This window comes from Parus major, chromosome 5, assembly GCF_001522545.3.
Source record: "Parus major isolate Abel chromosome 5, Parus_major1.1, whole genome shotgun sequence".
Taxonomy (NCBI): Eukaryota; Metazoa; Chordata; class Aves; order Passeriformes; family Paridae; genus Parus; species Parus major.
In genome coordinates this window covers 31,088,545-31,104,928 of record NC_031774.1, presented here as the reverse complement: position 1 = coordinate 31,104,928, position 16,384 = coordinate 31,088,545, and the positions used below count along the sequence as shown (strand labels likewise).

Below are 16,384 nucleotides of genomic sequence, written 5' to 3'. Positions count from 1 at the left end.
GTTCATATATGTAATCAATCTTCATGTGAAGGAACTCGGGACAAAAGAAATATTTGATGCTATATATTAGACATTATATTAAATTACATTAGATTAAATGTGTGTTGTATTTCTTTTTAACCTCATCACCATAACATTATTGTGTTATGATTGTCATCTTTGTCTGGAGTATGGACTAAAGGTATAATAAAGTTCAGAGTGAGTATAATGCCATTCTGGTTTTAGTACCAGGTCTTGTGCTCAGCTACAAGCAAAACCCCCAGAAAACAGAGATGTAATTTTTTTTACAGGAGACAGTTTTACATTTGTTATGTATCTGCAAAACTTTCCTGCAACACTGCATTAAAGAATAAGAGACTTGTACTTGAGGGGGAAAATTAGCACATTGATTAGATTTTAGTCCATTGTGCAAATAAAATGGAAATATATGTGCTTATAGACTAACTTGCTTCTAGTACCATAATGCCAACATCCTTTGCAAAATTAATTTGCAAAATTTGCCTCAACTGCCACTTCTAAATGTAGAAATGAATACAAAATTTACATTTGGTATTTGAGTGCCTTCTGTTAGCAATTTTTGCAAGTGATTATGTTAGCTTACAATGTTTGGCTGTATAAAAGATGATTTAGGCTGGTAATGTTTATTTGTAATTTGGGACAGGAGTACTTGAATGATTCTTTTGGAGCAACTTTCATGTTCAGAGGCTTTATTCACGTCTTGTGGATCTATGAAAAATATGTAAATTTAAAATAAGTCTATTTAGTGATAATATGGTGATTTTGCTATTTACCCAAGCAGTTGTGTCTGCGTTCACTCTTTAACTCATATTTTCCAATTGTTCAAATTCCTTTTCCTCTCAATTCATTGTTAGTAGAATTTATATGTTGACTGTATGTTGTTATCCCTCATTATATAGGGTTTAAAAAAAATATTTCTTTGCTGTCACACAACCATCTCCATTGCTGCAGTGTGTGTGGTGACTGTCTTTCTCAGAGAAAAAGAACGTGCTTGAAACTAACATTTTATTTGTCTGAAATTCAAAAGAATAGTGTACAATAGTATTTAAAAAAACTCCACAAGCAGCTGGGGTTTAGCCTGTGGATGCATTTGGCCAGTAAGGCATGCAGAGAAGATCTGGGACAGATAATTATTTGTAGAGAGGCATACAGAGAGAGAGTGGCCTGAACTTGGTTCCCAAATCTTTAGTGGAAGACCCTTCTTGTGAAAGGCAAGACACCCAGCTGAGGTGGGTGGGAGGTGGCCACAGCACACCAGTTTTGGGTGCAGGGCCATCGTTGTGTCCTCTGCCACTGAGGTTACACAGCCTGCTGCACACTGCTGCTGTAGCCCTGCAGTGATGGTGCTCTGGGGCCCACGGGAAAAGGTAGTCTTGTATGGAAAGGTGTGAAGTCACTGGCTGGGATGGTTTGTTGACTACTGTGGAGGTGGTATATGTAAACAAGAATTCCCATCAATAACAGGGACTCTTCACCACTTTTCATCATTACAACAGGAAGTGCAAATTTACATTTAAGAACTGGTTTCATTTAAAAATAATTTTTCTAGGTGTACACAAGCCAATTTGCTAGAATACCCTGGGTCCCCAAGGACATCAATATCTTAAGCCCCCTTGGGACTTAACTTACTAATGTATTTCTGGGCTGTGCAGGTAGCATTTATTTTTACAGTATCATTAACATTGTGTTCCTGCCATGATGCTTGCCATATCTTCTGTTGTTAGTTGCTATAATGAACAGTAATAGTGTCAGTGACTGAAGATGATTGTGCTTTTAAAGGTATCAGGCTTCATTTTTTCTTTTTCTTCGCATTTACTCGCCTAAAACTTTCATAGTTAAGGAAAAAACAGCCATAAGACTAACAATACATGGCCAATTTTGTTTCCTAGTTTCATTTTTAATATCTAAGTTACTGGATTTAGGTCACATGGTTATGTTTCTAAAAGAAATGCTTGAAATCTAAACTTGGATTTGCCTCTAAAACAATTATATATATATATAGAGAGAGAGAGATTGTATTTGAAATTGAAGTCTAGATTACTTGCACCAGCTTAAGTGCTTACACTTTTAATCTTGTAAAAAGACTGTGCATAAATTGTCTTTGATAGGTGGTGCACATGAGGGTCTCCAGCACTTGGGTCCTTATGGCAATATCCCAAACATCGTGGCTGAGCTGACAGGAGATAACGTACCAAAGGATTTCAGTGAAGATCAAGGATATCCTGACCCTCCAAATCCCTGCCCTATTGGAAAAACAGGTAATTCAGCTGTAGCCTTTGTACCTCTGTCTTCACTGTACATTTTCCTGTCTTTCAGCACTGTACAGCCCATGATCAGAAATGAGGAATTTTTCATTCTCTACCCTTGGAGAGGAACTGTTGAGAAATTGGGTGTTTCAGCGTTTCAACCGAGCTTTTTTAATTTTTTTTTAATTAATATGTGCACCTCCTCTATTGTTGTATGATGCTGGAGAAAGTCATGTGGAAGAAATCATCCTGACCTCAGAGGAGAAGATAGCAAGATTTATGAGAGCATCATGTTCCCAAGGGAGTTCATTTTTAAGATGGCCCCTGAAAAAAGTTATTTTGTACAGATGAGATTTACCCTTATTTTAGAGACTTTCACTGTGCCAAGAGGAATGAAACTGTCTGCCCTGATCTCCAACCCAGACCATGAGTCAATATTTAAGATACCTTGGCTCCAATCCATGTGTCTTTATAGCTCGCTGAGGGCACATCTGTGCCAAGAAGCAGAGCTCTGTGGAGTGCCCCGAGGCGCTGTGTGCGGGCTGGCCCTGGCAGAGGGGCAGCAGGGCCAGGGGTGCCAGGGACACACAGAGTGTCCCCAGGCTGCAGGCAGGCAGTGCCCAGCCCTGCGGGGCCGCGGCTCAGGGTCGCTAACGCAGCCCTGTGTGCGCGCGATAGACACGCAGCCTGAGAGAACGGATCTCCTTCCTGCTCTTCGAGCCAAGGAATGACTTCCAGTACTGAGAGCAGTAGTAAAACACCCATTGGCTGCCTTGGGAGCTGGACTCTATTTTTCTCTCATTTTTTATTTGTGAGCTAAGAGATCCTTTCAAAATGTTTTCTGTTTAGTCTTCTTTTATGTTATTTGGATAATGCAGAACAGTTGTCTGTATTCTTATTTAAAAATATTCTGACTACCTTAGAATTAATCAAAAAATAATATTTGTTATAAAAAGGTTTGTGAAGTCTTTTTGCATTTCATTCAAAAATTTGACAAAATTTCAGGTAGTCCTCCCTTACTGCTTTCTATTGCAGCCTATTTGGTGATGATGCTTTCATCTTTTCTGAAATAATACCTCATCTTCCAATTTGCTCACTATAGCTGTTGTCTGATAAGTTGCAAATTATGGATTTAGATTTTCTCACACACACAAGCACACACACACACACTTTCTATCTTCCTTGCTTGCACATTAGACTTCTGGTCATGATCAGATAAATAAATTGAAAACATGGCACCCAGGGAAATGCCTTTGAAAATCCCTTCAATTTTTCTTTCTTAGGTGAAATAAAAGTTGTTAGCTAGGCTAATACAGTCAGATCTGAACATGGGGAATTTGCAGGGAAGTTCTGCCTGCTCAGATAAATGGCTCTGTCAGAGGTATGCTGTGAGTGAAGATAGTATCTGCTAGGATTAGGGTAAAATGTTTTTCAGAGCCTTAAATGGAAATTCAAGTGGTGACTGTATTATGCATACAAATTACCAGAGGCCTTCCTCAATCAGGTCTGTGGATTTGCTTAATGGAAAACAATTTTTCCAGTCACTGTCTACATATGCACATTCCACAGCAGGAATACATAAGCCTGGAGCACTTGAGCTGAAGACTTCTGGATTAGCAGTCATAGAGGACACCCATGTGTCCAGCTGCCCTTTGTGTTTTCTACCAAAAGACACAAATGCTCTGAGGTCTACCACACTTCTCTTGTCACCTGTTTCTCTCTTGATACCTTGTCCCTGCTGAGACTGAAATAATTTCTAAATGCATTAATAGTTTCTGAGTTACTTAGATATGAAGAGTTTTCCCCTGTTTTCTCTTGGCAATTTTATTTTTTCCCAGTCCCAATGAGAAAAGAGAGAAAGCTGGATCTGTTGAACTCAGAATAACCTCCTCAGGTCATTGAATCAACCCAGTTTTAAGTTTTTACTGTTTCCCACATCTGAGGGAAGAAGATAATCCATCTGCAAATCTTTTTACATGATGACCCACAAGGACAGAAGGGAAAGTCTACAGGTGTGTGCTCTGGAGTGCCTGTGCTCTGGCAGATGCAGCTGTTTGAGTGCCCAGCATCATGCCCTGGCTGGTAGGATCTCCTCGGGTATGTCTGCAAGGAACTTGGACTGCAAGCTCCCTGTGCTGGCAAAGCTGTGGGAGCTCCAGGAGCAGACTCTGTCCAAAAAGCTACTCTGACCTCAAGTTGCTGAAACTTTGTTGTAGCTAAAGATGACTTATTTTGGTAAAAAGACTGCAAGTTGATTTTTAAAAGGATATTATCTTGATGTCACACTGTCTACAAAACCATCCCTTGTGGTTAAAGGAGGTTTATGGACCAATTGGATTAGTTACCAACCTACAGAAATGCTTTCATCATAGAACTCCTGCTACATAACATTTTTGAGATCTTATGATGCAGAAATGGTTTTCAGCCATTTTGGATAAAGTGCAAACCAGAAGTGGAGCTCCAGGAGGAGCTACTCAGTAAAAGAAGTTCTGTCTTTGCTCACAGCACTGCTAAACCATGACCTCCAAAAGTATTGCCTTGCCCGTTTCTAAAACTACTTGTGAGTATTTAAAAAAGAAAATAATATCCCTTTTGAATCAGAACAGGATTCGGTTCTAGGTAAAATCAAGTGCAATAATTTAAAGAAAAACATAAAGGAGGGAAAGAGCATGGAAAAGAAATTCCTTCAGTTGTCATTAAGTTGTGAGGATTTGGGGTTTTTTTAAAAATAAATACATTCTGAAAAACTAGTTTCAAGAGAAAAAAGAACCTGGTATTTTCTAGTCATCGAGTTCTTTATGTTTTTTTTAATTGCATTTAAGAAGTTTGCTGATTAATGTGGCATATACTGTGTGTTTCAAAGCTACCAAGCACTCAGTGCTTTCTTTTGCAGTTGATGATGGGTGTCTAGAAAACACCCCAGACACAGCAGAGTTCAGCAGGGAATACCAACTGCACCAACACCTTTTTGATCCAGAGCATGACTATCCCAACAGGGGCAAGTGGGTGAGTACATGCTTCTTGCTTATTTTTGTTGCATGTGGAACTGGATATTGTCTGCTGTGTGGGGCACTATGAAACCATGAGGACAGTATTGTTCTTAATGCTGGAAAAACTATCACACTAACAGAAACTTGTCGAAAAAGGTGAACTTGCCCTGTAAAACAGAAATTATGCTTGTGATTGATAGACACCCCAGAAAAACAGAAAGTAGAAATCCTTGTTCTGTTACCTGTCCCAAAACATGTCAGCTTGATAAATGCAAAAAACCCCACATTTCAAACTACAGTGAGCATGTAGCCAGAATTAGTGCAGATCTTAATATCTCAAAACATAAGATGTCCCTAATGTGAAAGAATTTCCAGGTTCAGTGACTATTTGCTGTTCAGCTACATATATAAAAAATAGAAAGAAAGTACAGATAAAGAGAGTTCAGCAGCTCAAATCACCTTAAGAAATCTAGGCTCAGACCCCTTGCTTTAAGGAATCCTCCCCACCTTAAGGATTTTGGAGGACTTGGTGCTGCTTCTTCCTCTAGTCAGGTTATGAGCTGCATTATATTGAAAAACCTATTTGACACATCACATATAATAAACACAGTGAGCTACACTAAGGGCAAAAATCTTGCTCTGAGCATACAAGGACTTTAATAAGTGCAGCTAGACTATTTCTGCAGGCTAGAGTCTCCAAAGAAAGCTCTGCCACTTAATCTTGGATTACATCAGTTAAAATGTCCAATCCCAAATCCATTTTCAGGCGCCAGGAAAACAATAACAATGATCATAATTTATGCTTGTAGAGCAAATAATGAAATCTCATTTTACATTGTTATAACACTTCACTTAAGATTGCACTAAACCAGTGCTCTGCAAGCATATATCGATAAATGGACATGCTTGGCAGTCTCTTCTCCTGACGTAATTTTGAGACAATGATTCGTCTTCATAATCAAACCAGTGTAAGATTTATAGTCTTAATTACTTATGCAAGTGCTAAATTTCTTGAGAGAATCATGCCAAAAATCCAGATTCTGGAAACTTGTTGAATTCTAAGTAATTACCATCAAAAATTTTCATTTAAAAAACACCAGATGGTGAACTTTCTTTTTTATGCCAGATAAGGCTGTTAGTTTTCTTACTATTCATGAGTACTATGCTTTCATAATACCATTCTGAATACTACAAAAGCACTTCTGTAAATCTTTGGCCTATAGCAATATTTCAGAATAAAACAATACATACTGTGTTGTCATCAGCAACATGTATCCTTAATAAATGATAGTAAATCATTAGTGAATCCTGAGCCTTTTTGTAGCTCCATCCATCACTGCTAACTCTGGAGAAAAAGCTGCTCATGTATGGATTAAAGCACTCTCTGGTACTAAAGAGTAATCGGATCTAGTTGCTAGATCTTAGCCAACTCCAGGTCCTTTTAATTAGAGATGAAACAGCTGATCATGTGCATGAGCAAATGTTCTGCCCAGATCCAGGAGAACAGCCCTGATCATCTCCTACTTGCCTATTATTACATGATAAAAAGATAAATACAGTGGTATCTTTTAGTGGCTGGGTTTGTTACTTTTAATTCTCTGGGAAAATCAGGCAAGTGCTCTGAAAATTAGCTGTTTGAGACCTTATGAAGCAGAGCTGAAGGAGATCAGATCTTTTAGGGCATTCACTGTTGTCTGCATTAAGTTGTAAATGACCAACACAGCTGGCTGTGGTCTGCCCATGGGTAACTGTATGCATCCTCATCCTCCAGCTGTCCCCAGCATCTAAAATTCCCCAGCCTTTTCTCACCACTGTGTGGGTGAGGAAGCATTACAGATCCCAGTGACTTGTCTGTTCCAGGAGCCAACATGCATTCCTCTGTGTAACCACAGAAAAACCCAAATTACATTAGCAGGTCAGAAAAAAAAAGGACCTGCTCATCCTGCTGGGACAGAAACAGGTTGGTTGGCTTGTTTTGGTGACAGACATCATCACAGCAAAGCTGTGCAGTATCCTATGAATAAGAGACATGTTTTGTAAGGGTCAAGCAAGTCTAGAAGCTGTTTCATGCAGCAAAGTGTAGAGTTATGTAGATGTTAAATATTAAGTGTAAATATTGCTAATACATCTGCAGATACAAACATATAAATCATAATAAAGGTATACTGGGCTAGGAGTGGGAAGAAAGGTGATTTTTTTCTGTCTTTGGGACAACTTCCCCTCTATCAGTATGCTGACCTGTCAGAAGTCTCAGGAACAGACTCTGTTTATAAAGTGAAGTCCACAGCTTATGCTCTCCTCCCCTCACATGTGTGGAAAACATAGAGGGGACAATGCAAACAGTAGGATGAGTGACTTTTGGAGTTTTCTATCCTTGTGTACAACTATAGTTTCTAAGATGTCAGAGTTTTTTCCCCAGTTCAGACTTTTTCCTTATAGGACACAGACACTTTCTGAGTGTGCCTCAGAATCTGCATCTTGCAGATTGGGTCTTTAGATGGCTTGAAGAAGTGTTGGCATCCAGAAACACTTGCACTAAGATAATTTACAATATACAATTTACAATCAAATCTAAAATCCACTTACATATTTTGTTGGTTGAAACCATTTTAACTTCTGATTTTTTTCCTCACAAATTCCAACCTGTAGTAGTCTAATCCAAGTGGCCAAGAGGATGCAAAGGAAACTCCAGGAGGGAGGGAAAAGTAGAAAATCACATGCAGAAATGTCTCTACACGAGATGTACCTTTAACTGAGGAGACTCTGTGCCTTCATTCCTGAGAACCTCTCAGTGAAGGATGAACACTTCCCGGGCAGATTTTGGTGGCTGATGAGGTCAGGCCATTACGCAGTGGAACATACTTTCAGGATTGCTATTATCATACAAATATGTGGAGCTCATGCTCCACAACCATATTTGCTTTGTACTCCACATAATGCTACAGTAGTACTTAGGGCCTTAAAACATTCTCAGACAGACTAAACAAAATATGGTTTCCTTGAGAAGGAACAGTTCAATTGTAAGGAAGTTTTCAGAATGACAGAAATGCTAGCTCCAGTAGTCCATGAAATTCTTTTTATTTCAGGAACACCCTTTCTCCTCTCGTGAAAGTATAAGGTCAAATGCTTTACAAAGAGAAGCTTTGATGGTGCTTTGTTTCCTAAGGAGAATAATTCATGCATACTTGAGTTTCTTTAAGATGTCAAATTTAAGTTTTCCTGAAGTGAGTTCACATAAATGACTAGCAAAGAATGTCCCTCTTGGCCAGCTTCATCTCTGTTCCCTTTTGGAGCAGCTCAGACAAAATAACTGGGGTTGGACAAGAGATAGGCCTTGTGAATTCGAGGTTTAATGAACACAAGAAGTACAAAACAGACAATTTTGGCAGATTTCATTGTAACACTTGAAAATGTTTGTTTTTTCTCATATCAAGGCTGCAGAGAGAGATAGAAGTGTTTGGTGAATTTGTCTCGTGCTAGAGTTACACTTTCTATTTATATAATCAATGTTAGGTCAGTTGTTTATAGCAGAATTAATGGGCTTGTTTATACAGTCTTCTGCTTTTATACATGTGATTCTTCTCTCCTTCCATTTTCAGGTTAGGGCTTGGTTTTGGTTTTCTTCATAACACAGGATTGAAACAAAATGTGTTGAACATGTGTGTGTTATTCCAGACTTTATTAGAATTCACTACTTATAAGAAATACAACAATATGTGGATGCACTTATGTAAACTATGGTCAGAGGGGGTTTTTTGTGTTGGTTTGTTTTTCTTTTTTCTTTTCTCATCATCATAACTTTCTCTTCTGCCAAGATGTTTCTGGCAGTTTTTAAAAGGTTTGCCATTAAAAATGTTATAGACCAAATGGTTTTTAGAAACTTTATTGAGGGCACTACTTAAACAAAGGAAGAGTTGGCGCTGAACTCCTTTCAGCAGAGCTTTGCACTGGGAAGTGTTGATATCTGGAAGGGAATAAGCAAAGACAACAAAACAGTAGGAATGATGCCTATTTCTGTTTTTAAAAGGAATTAGAAAATCCCTTGTAAAGCAAGTATTTTTTGCTCCGGTTCTTGTGTCACCTCAAATGTATAAAAGACACACCCGAGGCAGGACTCCTGCATCCTCTTCCTCACATTCTTATTTTTCTTTTTCCTTCTGCTTTTCCTTAAAAAAAAAAAAAAAGTATATATCTATTTATACCACATATCACATGATGTGGAACATCCAGACTATACAGCACGTACTTGAAGCATTTGTTTCCTGAACATGGGGGATAAAATAGTGGAAAAATACTGCCTTTAAAATTGTTGATAAGGCTGTGACTGCTCCTGAAGGACTGCAAATATTAGTAGGAATACACAAATACTTATTTGTGGCTTATTTCTCCCATAAAACTACACACTCCTCTAGACTTGATAATATTTGATTGCAGAAATAGTATTTTAAAAGAAGAGTGTAATGGATTTGATGGCTGTGTTGTTTTTTTTTTTTCCCTTCCAGAGCAAGAGTTTACTCTTTGAGAAAATCAATGGTGGTCCAAAAAGAAGAAAGAGGGTAACTATCGGAATATTTCATAGCCCCTATATAATCTAGAGACCTAATAAAAATTAAAACCATGTTGTTGAAGTTAGGAGATAGTCTAATGCATTTGTATTATACTTTAGATTATGTGTAAAGTCAGGTACTCTCTGTGATAAACTACTATAGCCAGCTTCAGGACTGAGTACTGGGTACAAGATTTATTTCTCAAAATAGCCTCTTTCAGAAGATACACTTAAGTGTAGAACATCATCAAACTTAATATTATCTGTCTTTTTTAATTGATTTTATTTGCTTGCAACCATTTAAAATTATTTAAATATCTCTAAAACAGAATTTGAAAATTCTTACTAAAAATATTAGTAAAATGTAATTACCACTACCCATGTGTGTGAATATGTTTTTGTGTGTAAGTAACACTAAAGGTTGTTCTTTATCTGATCTACCTCAGATGAAACTCCTATCCCTGTGTCCCACTTGTTTAAAAGACAAAGATGAAAGGGTGCTCATTATTCTTCTCCTGTAATAAGGAAGGCAATGCACACAGAGAGATTCTGCACAGTGTGCCTCATTACTCTCTCTTTTTTGGTAGTGTCAGCCTTTCTTTTATTAAAATAAAAAATCACTTTCAGGAAGAGCCAACATCTTTAGCCATGCTGGTGATGTATTATTTTTACTAAAAGGAAAAGTCTAACTCTGCCAGAAAGTAGCTTTTCAAAATATGACACAAAATAGCACAGTTGATATTGTAAATGAAGTAAATATAATTTAAAATAACAAGCGTAAATGAAGATGATTTATTTATTAAGTCTCAAACTTTAAGTCTTTGCTAGAAAGGGAGAAGATGAGTTGATTTCTTTCTGATTCAGATGTCACTGGCAATTGACACTTCAACCATAAGTTAAAGATCTGACCTGAGCTTAGTATCTGCTTCATGCTTACATTTGATTTTTGAGTTTCTTAGTTGAAAAGTAAAAATGGGTAGGCACCCTTTTTTTTTAAGGTAGTTTTTAAGTAAGTAGAATTTACTCTGGAAATAGTTTAGCAGAATATTTACTAATAGCTATAACAGCATGTTAAAGTGGAATTCATGCAACATATACATGAGGGGACAAAAGAAAAAAAGGACATTTTCTTTCTGTGAGCTGACTGACATAGCTGGATACAAAAGAAATACTGGCTGGAGACACTTGACAGTCCCATGGCCAGGGGTAGCCCAGAATTTTGAAGGTGAATTGCTTTACAGCAGACTTATTTTCCTAGCAACAACATGCCACTTAATGCTAAATTCATTGGAATTTTAATTATTTTAGGGTAATACTGTAACGATTACTAATGCTTTAATGAACTACAAAGATTTCTACTTTATCAGCAGAAGAGTAAACTAGAACTCTGTCAGCAGCAGAGTGTGTTTTCCTAGAAATCAAAAAAGCCCACTGGATTCCCCCCCTGCCTTTTGTGCTCCCTGCCACTCCATGCCTTTCTGCACAGACACAGTTTTGGGATCTGGCAACAGATTGATTTTTTTACATCTGAGCCTCCCCATCTGAGGTAAAACAAGTGCTGTGTAACAGTGTAGGTGGCAACCCTGCTGTGTCTGTCCAGGGACCCAGTGACCCAGTCACAGAGGTGTCTAGAAGAGTGCATCTGAGCAAGTGTGCATATTTGTGTGTCTGTATCACATTGGTGTCTCTGTGTGTGCCTCTGGAAGCACACCTGAGCATGCACACACAGCCAGCGTGGGCTGTACCCACCACCTGCTGCTGTGCTGCCTTCTCTGCTGCACTTGCACTGCAAGGAGATTTACAGTGACATCTAATTCTGATTCTCCCCTTTTTTACAATTCTGTGCTTGCAGGCAGCCCTGTCCAGAAGTGTCAGGACCACTTCTGTGATCACTAAGTTTGCCACGGGCTCAGAGCTGTGTGCAGAGGTGCTCGGGAACTTGCATTACTTTGAATTCTGCACAGCTGCATGGGATTAAACATATTTTAGTCAAATCAGCCAAAGTATTTTGCATTATATTTTGTGTTTTCTGTTGTTGGTTAGGAAGGATTCAAAATTTTATGTAGTCTCATTCTCCTCTACTTTATTTCAAAAAGTAGCAAGCAAGTAGCATTCCAAAAAAGGACCAATTAATCTTCCCAGGAATCTTCAAATAATTCCTAGAAGTTTATGCAACAGTTGAATTTCACTAAATTAACATTAAACAGAACTTCTTTAAACAAACACAAACAACCAATTTACATACATCTTATTTCTAACAATTTAAACCATTTGAGTTAGTTTATTTTCAAAGATTTTTCCACATTCATTTCTGGTTCCTAATATTTTTATGTTTTCACTTGCAGCAGGCAAAACACCCAAAACCCAACAGAAGGAAGCAAAAGGGCTGCTCTGTGCTATGACTAAGTATTAATGATAGCTTCCACAAATCTGGAGAAACCCAAGGGCTTAAACTTGAAGACAGATAAACCCCAAATGTTTTCCAGAGATTTGACAAATACTTGGGATAGCTGAAAAGAAATATTTCATGCCCATTTTGAATGCCTTTTTTTTATTTCTTCTTCTTCTTTTTTTTTTCACTCTGAAGTTTTGGTGAAAGAAGCACAGAAATATTTCAAGAAAAGTAATTTCTGTGACACAGTCAGCCTGACAAAAATCAGGAGATACTGGAAAATTTGCATTCCTCTGAAGTTTGTCCTTAGGCAAAGAGTTTTTATTAGCATCAAAAACCTTCATGCTAGAATTTTTGATTTTAGCTGTGTGAAGGAGACAGTATACACTTGAATTTTGCTTACACTGACACTGTGACAGGCCAGAAAGCAGGTGTAAATGATACTTAATACTGAATGCTTGCCACTTGCAAATACATTTTACTCCAGTGGTACAGATAAAATTCAAGCCCAGGCTTTCTACGTTACTCCATCTATGATCTCCAAGCAGTTTTGAGACAGGATCTGTTCATCTTCAGCCTCACATTGTGCTGCTTGCATGGTGTAAAGTGAAGTTAAACCCTCTCCAGGAATCTTCTTTCCAGCATTCCCTTTTTCTGGCAGTGCTGTGAGAGCCATTTTCTATGCCAAACCCTTGTTTGGCTCTGCTTCTTTGCCAGCAGTTTTTTATCTCAGCATCAAGAGAGGAAGCGAGGAGGGGTTTCCTGGAGAGGAGACAGGCTGAACAAGAGGCTTTGGTCAAAATGGTATTGTGGTCTCTAGTTTGTACCCCAGCACAATGTCCATCAGGAGCTAGTGATTTGAGCCAAAGCTTGCCTGTACTTCTCTGACAAGTTCTGTCCTGCCTCAAGAATTAGGGAGTTAGCCCAGCAGAGAAGCAGCAGCAATTCTGAGGAAAGGAGGAGTGGAGCAAAAAGACAGTGTTTAATTCAGATAGTTCTGTGTTCCTGATAGTCTTCCTTCACATGTGTTTGTTTCAGTGGATTGAATTAAATTCTTGCACAAAAAATAATTATTAGATACAAAACACTGATTGACTTTTAGATTTAATCCCTGGAAGCAGTTTTTTCCCAAGTCTGTAAATATCTGACAGATAAGAAATACATAAATGTGTTCACTAATCCTAGTTACCTTTTATCTGTTTCCCTGTTTCTAATAAGTTTAAATAATTTTAAACTTTTTCAGAGTGTGAACCCGTATCTGCAAGGACAGCGACTGGATAATGTTGTAGCAAAGAAGTCTGTTCCACAATTTTCAGATGAAGACAAAGGTCCTAAATAAGTACAATAAAAATGAAAGATAAAAACTCATGCCATCCTCTTCGAGACCATGATATTGCTTATATATAATCATCTATTAAAATCCTTGTGAATGGCAGCATGCTTGTTATTTATATAATTGTAGATGAAAACCAGCTGTATTTATAACAGCATGTTCTCCTAGATGATAAAAGTATGGTTCTGCTTTTTGTTAAGTTATGGTAAAAGGACATTTCTGTTGTTTTCATTTTAGTCATGGAGCAAACTTTAAAAATGTTAGTCATTTTGATAGCTAATGTGAGGTAAATGGTCTTAATGAGAAGCTTGTAAATAGGAAGATGAAAAAAAAAAAGCCAAGTCTGACTCCAACATTTAATCTTAAATGTTACTATGTTTGACACATGAAAATTACAGTTTTATGTTTTGTTCGCAAATATTGTTACTTAGCAAAGACAAAGTATTTATTTTACACAGAGAATTTTGGCTTTTGGTCCATTTTAATAAACATTTAAGCAATCTACAAGATTTGCAAAGTGACATTTTCCAAAATATTTCAGAGGCTCATTTGTCTCTGTTATTGCTGTGCAAATGTAAAAATTAAAGAACTGCTTTTTGACTGTATTCACTGGAATATTTTTTCTGTTAGTTTTAATCATTCCATGCCCAGAGCTTTCCTGAACACTTGTGAACATCTTCCCTTGTCAATGGAACTGTTATGTGAAAATTAATCAGTCCTGCTGTTCTTTGTCTCAGTAACTGCAGCATTTGTGCATTATAGTGTTGTTAAATTAAAAGTAAAGATGGAGACTTTTGTCTGCGTTAATAAGGTTGTGTCAACAACCTCCGAATCTAAGTCCAGGATATGAAGGTCATTACAGTTGATCTTCTGAAAAAATACGTTCCTCTAATAACACTGGTAGCTGTCATTGCTCTTGAAGTTGTTCTGGGAAGCTTAAATTGCCTTCTTGCCCCTAGGATATCAAACAACTTTATATTAGAGACTTCTCCCTTTCTAAAAGATGAGGATACACCTGAATATTTCAAGCCATGTGAATGGACCACCAATGGAATTATGGAAAACAGCATTAGCTTATAGCTAATATTACAAATCTGTAGTGGAAAAAAAAGTAGTTTCCCGTCCTGTAGAAAGACACAATAAAATAATGATGGTCTCTTAGAAAAAAAGTGAAAAACAGATAAGAAATTAAGGTTCCTAGCTACATAAAATTAAATTTAACAGGATGGCACAGATATGACTGTTAATGGCATTTGCTTTTTCAGTCTCACCACTTAGTAATTTGTAGTAAATTATATATGTAGAGAACTGGCTCTCTCATGCCATTTATGAGTGGATTGCAAAATTCCAATATTTTGGAATGGACTATCATGTCCTTCATCATATTTCCCTTTTAAAAAAAATATTGAAGAGAAAACTGAATAGTATGTTATGAAGTGGGATTTGCACTCACACATGACACAAAAATGAGGAATTTCTATGAATCACAGAGTACCCTTGGCTTCCATTGGCTGGAACAGGATGGGAACAATCTAGCTGTTCATGTGATAGAACTTGTATTCTCTGTGTCTTGAGCTAACTCTTTTTATCTGCACTCCTGCTTAGTCTTCACACAGGTGTTGAAAACTGCAAAGCTACAAAGATTGTTCCAAAACCGACAAAGAGTCTTTATATATCATGGCATAAATCTGGCATTAAAACCTGCTACTGCCCAGTGGCCCAGAGTGTGAGCAATGGTCATTCCTCCCATCTAACCCTGCTGCCAGCCACTGCTACAGCTACAAGGCTTCCAGGCAGCTGGAGGCTAGACTGCCATTCCTAAGAGACTGGTGTTTCTTCAGATCTTTGTTCCACCAATACTTCTAGAGTAATCTGAGTTACATTCTGTCCTTATAGCTCCAGTAAAATCCATTTGAATCACAAAAATGAAACAACCATGATGGCGATTCATTTCATTTTTTAAGCCCTCACTAAGGACAAGTGCTTAGTTAAAGGGGTGTACAGTAAATAGTGGGCTTGGGAAGGGAAAAGAAACATTGCTTGCCTAATAGTATCAGTAATCCCACATGTAATTTTGTAAAGCTCTCCAGGTGACTCCAGCCTGTGTGGGGATGTGAAATCCAGCACTGCAAACTGGCCAGAACAGGGATACCTGTCAGACTGCAAGCAGCAGAGAAGCTGCCCTCCTGTGTATGATAGATCTGCACAGTGCAGGCAAAGGAAAAATAACACAATTCAGACCTGCTTTTTTCCTTAAATGCAAGCAAATTAAAAAAAAAATAAAAATCTTTACACGGCACAAAACAATGATGTGTCTTACAGGAACTGTCTGCTGGAACAAGTCAAGTGTGTGGTGGTGAGCAGCTGTCTGCTGAGTTCATCAGGCAGCTTGAGTGTTTCACCAGGAGGACTCAGCAGTACTATTGTGAAATGTTAATAAAATATAGCTATTGCACCATGATAATGAGATTCATTATTCTAATTTCTGTTTCAGGGTAGAGCTGTCTTTCATACTGGGATTAGCTAGACTGTATTGATTAAAAAAAAAAAAAGAAAAAGCAAGCAAAAATCCTTGTCCCTCCTACTGTACCAACAACAGTCCAAACATGTACACATAGTCTTTTAAACAGAATAATCACAGTGCTGGTCTCAAAATCAATGAACAAAGGTACCAACTATCCCACTCAGAGTTCACCAAACCAATATTTACAATAATGTAGAAATTCTAGAAATTATATAGTAGCTGCACAGGCATAATTGTCCTTTTACCTTTATGATGCATGTAAATTAAGGAGCATGTATATTGATAGTGTTGTTTAGAATTTCCATCAAATTAAAACCTTTTAGAGTATTTTAAAA

The 16,384-nt window shown here is 37.7% G+C and overlaps 1 protein-coding gene across 2 annotated transcripts in view; it reads left to right on the top strand.

Moving 5' to 3' along the window:
* The window catches only part of LOC107205692 (neuroendocrine protein 7B2), a 48,548-nt gene extending 32,164 nt beyond the window's left edge, over positions 1–16,384 (top strand). For both annotated transcript variants that reach the window (XM_015631940.2, XM_015631939.2), the window contains exons 3-6: positions 2,127–2,276; positions 5,158–5,270; positions 9,757–9,810; positions 13,436–16,384. In XM_015631940.2, the coding sequence (XP_015487426.1) occupies positions 2,127–2,276; positions 5,158–5,270; positions 9,757–9,810; positions 13,436–13,531 (413 nt within the window). In that variant the 3' untranslated portion in view covers positions 13,532–16,384. The remainder of the gene's footprint in view (positions 1–2,126; positions 2,277–5,157; positions 5,271–9,756; positions 9,811–13,435) is intronic.